Source organism: Galendromus occidentalis, unplaced genomic scaffold, assembly GCF_000255335.2.
Source record: "Galendromus occidentalis unplaced genomic scaffold, Mocc_1.1 scf7180000077180, whole genome shotgun sequence".
Classification (NCBI taxonomy): domain Eukaryota; kingdom Metazoa; phylum Arthropoda; class Arachnida; order Mesostigmata; family Phytoseiidae; genus Galendromus; species Galendromus occidentalis.
The window spans coordinates 13,259-17,590 of record NW_003805168.1 but is presented as its reverse complement, the minus strand read 5'-3'; the positions used below and the strand labels follow the sequence as shown (position 1 = coordinate 17,590).

The window sequence follows — 4,332 nt, the reverse complement described above, 5'->3', positions numbered from 1 at the left end:
TATCCGGAGATTCTATTCTTTCTGAAGGGAAATTTCGGTCGGTTTCTCCTGAGATGACGATGAGTACTCGAAGAGTTCGATGGGATGAGTAGGCACCTTTCGGACGGAACACAACAGACCAAAGAAATAATACCGGTATAGGATATTACTCCTCAAGTGAAGTCAGTCTTTATTGAAGCTGTTTATATACATGATTGGGAAGGGTCAGTCCGGTGTTACACATCGGATAATGTGAAAAGCAATTATCGATATATAGAACGCGAGTAGAGCAATTCAAATATGTACCGCCACGCGCGAGTCGTTATTTACGATCTTGCTCAACTACTCGATGCTGTTAACCATGAGATAGGAAAATACGAAATAAAGTCAGTTAACCTGTAATTTCCATCATTCCCTCCCTTTTTCCGTAATCCATGGTTAGGGCTAGGCGTTTGTGGCGGACTTTTTCCGGGAATATCGCGGACCTGTGGCGGATCTCCCCACCAAAAATCGTCGACTTATGGCGGATGCTTTGTCGACGAATCGCGCTAACTCGGGAAAAAGACAAGGGCAGCTTCATGGCTCCGAACAATCAAAACGAAAGCTCATGCTGATGTTTGTCTGCTGTCGTCAATTACCTTATGCTACCTAGGAGGCTTGAAGCTAGGACCAGAACTCACATTTCGTTACTGTTATGATTAAGCATATTGTACATGCTGAGATTCTTACTTTTTATACAACGTCTATCATCTCGAAGAACAGTCGCGCATTTCCTGAAAGATCTCTCAGCCGAAACACTGTTGCCGGGTACACTCAGACAAGTCAGAGCGATCTTCGCCAATTCGGGAAACGAGCCGTCGCATTTATCCACAAAACTATCGGATGAGACGAAGCCTCGAGTTTTCTCCTGGCCGACAAGTATAGTCGGAGTTCAGCCTTCCCCGGATCGTTTTCCTCGAACCACAGTATATTTTCGATGACGTAGCCGGCTTCGATCTCGATTGATTTCAACTTCGCGGGGTCGAATACGCGACAGGCGCGGAAGAAGTCCGCAGCTGATAAGGATATCTCGCCATCGATGGTCCCCTTGAAAGCTATCGAACGGGATGCGGGGTCTGTCACGGGAGGAGTCAAACTGACCATGTTTATCCCGTGAAAAAAACTCCGAAATTCGCGGAAGGTGGGCATTCCGGCCGAAAATCGCGGATTTCATGGCGGATGTGGCGGCCGCCACAAACGCCTAGCCCTATCCATGGTGAATGAACCTAGTTGATCATTCTGCTAGTCTAGGTTATCACGTAAACACTGATTCTAGAATGCGCGGGAAAATTCAAATGTTGAAGTCTACCAAATTTGGAGCATAAAAGTCCGCGCTCGGAGAGCGACTTTGTCTTCGTGATCTATTGTCATGTTACACGCATCTCCAAATCTCCAGTGAGTAGGCATTGTTTCATCCTCTTCGATGATTTCTGAGATTTGTGAGAAAAATTTCATGGCTGAATATGAGCTGTGTTCACAGTGATGGACTCTGCCGATCTCGACACAAGTTTACTCGGAAGATCTTCGCAAGAATCCTCAGATGATTCTCACAATCCCAGTGTCAATGGATCTTCCGATGAGATGTCACCAGGTCTCTATAAACAGCTCCTGCGCAGGATTGAGCTCATTGAGTTACAGCTTGCCAATCAAGCCACCGTGAATCCTCTGTCTTCTTCGAAAAACGCACGACAAGCACCGAGAATGAAGGATGACGTATCCGTCCAAGTTTCCGAACCGTCGCCAAAACCCGGACCCTCCTCAGCGCCAGATCCTGAGTCATCGACGTCAGTTTCATCGCATACTGTGAACATTGAAGAGCCCCGTTTCTCGCCACCTCGGTCAGCCCCTTGTGAATATCGGAAGTGTTTCATTGCTCCGAGTATCGTTTCATGGCTTAAAATTATTATGGTTCTTCTAGGGTTTTTTACGTTAATCTGGATCGCGCTGATTCTTGGTTTGGAGTTGTCAGGCAAACTGACGCCGGACAGTTTGAGCTTGAGCTTAACCCCGACCAGAACACCTCAAACCTCCGCGTTACCTTCATCTGAGACGTTAAGGCTCCTCCCCCATATTGTTCGACGAGTGTATCGAAATGATACCACCACGTCTTCAACTACTGTGAGCCCTTTGATCATTTCTGATCCGTCTTACAAGATAAACTTGCGAGGCTCTCACTGTCTGGAGTTATCTGAGGTTTATATGTGTAGGCTTCTCAATTTTGATTGTGTTTATGGTAAGGAGGATTTCACCCAAATGTCCATTATAGATGCCTATCTCGTTCATACAGGTCCCCAGCTGTCCAACGAAGCCGAAAGGGAATTTTTTCAAAAATTGTGTAAGGGAGCCTATCTGTTACCATACCAGCCGCCCGCGGCAGACGATCTCTCATCAATAAATCACGATCATCATGACTGTCGCTCTAGGACAAGTCTTGTCAATATCACATGGCGCAGTCGCGAATTTTCAAGGAAATTTATAGTGATTAAGTGGAATATAACAACTCAAACAGCACCATGGAGCAACACTGGCTCATCGCCCCGAAGCCCATGAAAGCGAAGGTAGGAGAAGACAACACCGAAGCCTGGCAAGCATTCGAAGAGTCATTCAACGATTTCGCGCTCCTCGACAAACTCTACAAAGAATCGCCCGGGATACAGATGGCGAAATTCCGAACAATTTTCGGCGAAGAAAACAGGGACATGATCCGAAACCTGGACATAGGAGTGATCGACGTTGACGCGTTCGACCCGAGCGGGAACCAACCGTGCAAGCGACTACGAAACACGCTCGCAGCCTTACGGAAACGATTCAGCGCTCATCGGAACGTCCTCTATCAGAGATTTGTTCTCTACAGATCACGCCAAACAGTAACGAAGACCACGAAAGACTTCCACCAGAGATTAGACCGACAGGTCAGAAGATGCGACTTCGGAGCCGAATCATAAACTATGTTAAGAGACATACTCATACTGGGTACGAAGCACACGAAAGCACAAGAGATGTGCTTCAAAGAAGACTTCAACAAACTCGACGTCAATCGCACTCTCCAGATAATCGAGATGGTAGAAGATAACGAAAAGACAATCAAACACATCTCAGATAACCAGCAGCCCATCGAACAGGTCAACGCAGTTAAAACACGGAACCACCCGACCCGAAAAACACATTGGGACTGCAGCTATTGCGGGTCTCACCACCCGCCCAGGAGATGCCCAGCCTTCAACCAAACGTGCACCATCTGTAAGAAGCGCGGACACCTTCCCTCGGTATGCCGAATCTCATTCCGGAACAATAAACGAGACCCCACAAGAGCTAACATCAACGCAGTCGAAGACCAAAGCGACCAGGGAGGGTCGGAATCCGAAGCATGGCAGGCCGAGGAAGACATCTACGAATTACATGACTCCCGGAAAACGTCGAGAAAACTATGCATCACGCTTTCCGTCCAATCCGAAAAAAGCGAGCGACATCGTCACTCACCGCTCTATTGGACACGGGCGCGACCGTCAACGTAATAGGCGTTCGAACAATCACGAAAATCAGAAGAAAAGGAATAAAACTCCCCGATATAGACACCTCGAAGAGAATCACCCTCACGATGTTCGACAAAAGCTCAACGAAAACTCTAGGAACCATCGAAATACCAGTACGACGGAAAGGAAGAGAGCAAATCCTAAAATTCCTGGTCGTGAAGGGCGATGTCGACACCATACTATCAGCTCGAACATGCCTCGACTTGGAATTGATCAATACAGCAGACGAAGTCCAATACGTGAATCAGGTGAACACGGGAGGTTACGAGAACCGCCTGCTGAATCTCACTAAGGGATTCCGAGATATCTTCGAAGGCTTGGGTAAGTTACCCCAAAGCGTTAAGATTCACATAAAACCTAACGCGATACCGGTCCAGCAGCCACCACGCCGCATGCCAGTAGCACTAGTCGAACCCCTGGTCAGTCGATTGAGAGAAATGGAGGCAGCCGGTATCATCGAAAGAGTCGACCACCCAACAGAGTGGGTAAGCAACATAGTCCTCAAGAGTAGGACTGACGAGGACCCAGACATCCGACTCCAGGGCGAGAAAATCCAAATTAAGAAACACGCGAAATACCTGGGGGTCGTCTTGGAGCAAAACCTGACGGGAAAGACGCACATTGAAGAGACTCTGAAGAGAGCAACACAAATGGCCGCCAGTACGGCCAGGATACTACCGAGGACGTACGGAGCGAGCGAAGCCCAGAGGAGGATGCTAGCTACGGTGTCCGAATCGATCGCACTGTATGGAGCTCCAATCTGGGCTCCGAAAGCTCTCGC

At 48.0% G+C, this 4,332-nt stretch overlaps 1 protein-coding gene across 1 annotated transcript in view; it reads left to right on the top strand.

Moving 5' to 3' along the window:
* The first annotated feature begins 2,966 nt into the window (after positions 1–2,966).
* Positions 2,967–4,332, top strand: part of LOC108863981 (uncharacterized) — a 4,618-nt gene continuing 3,252 nt past the window's right edge. The window contains exons 1-2 of the mRNA XM_029110947.1: positions 2,967–3,284; positions 3,479–4,296. Coding sequence (XP_028966780.1) covers positions 2,967–3,284; positions 3,479–4,296 — 1,136 coding nt within the window. The remainder of the gene's footprint in view (positions 3,285–3,478; positions 4,297–4,332) is intronic.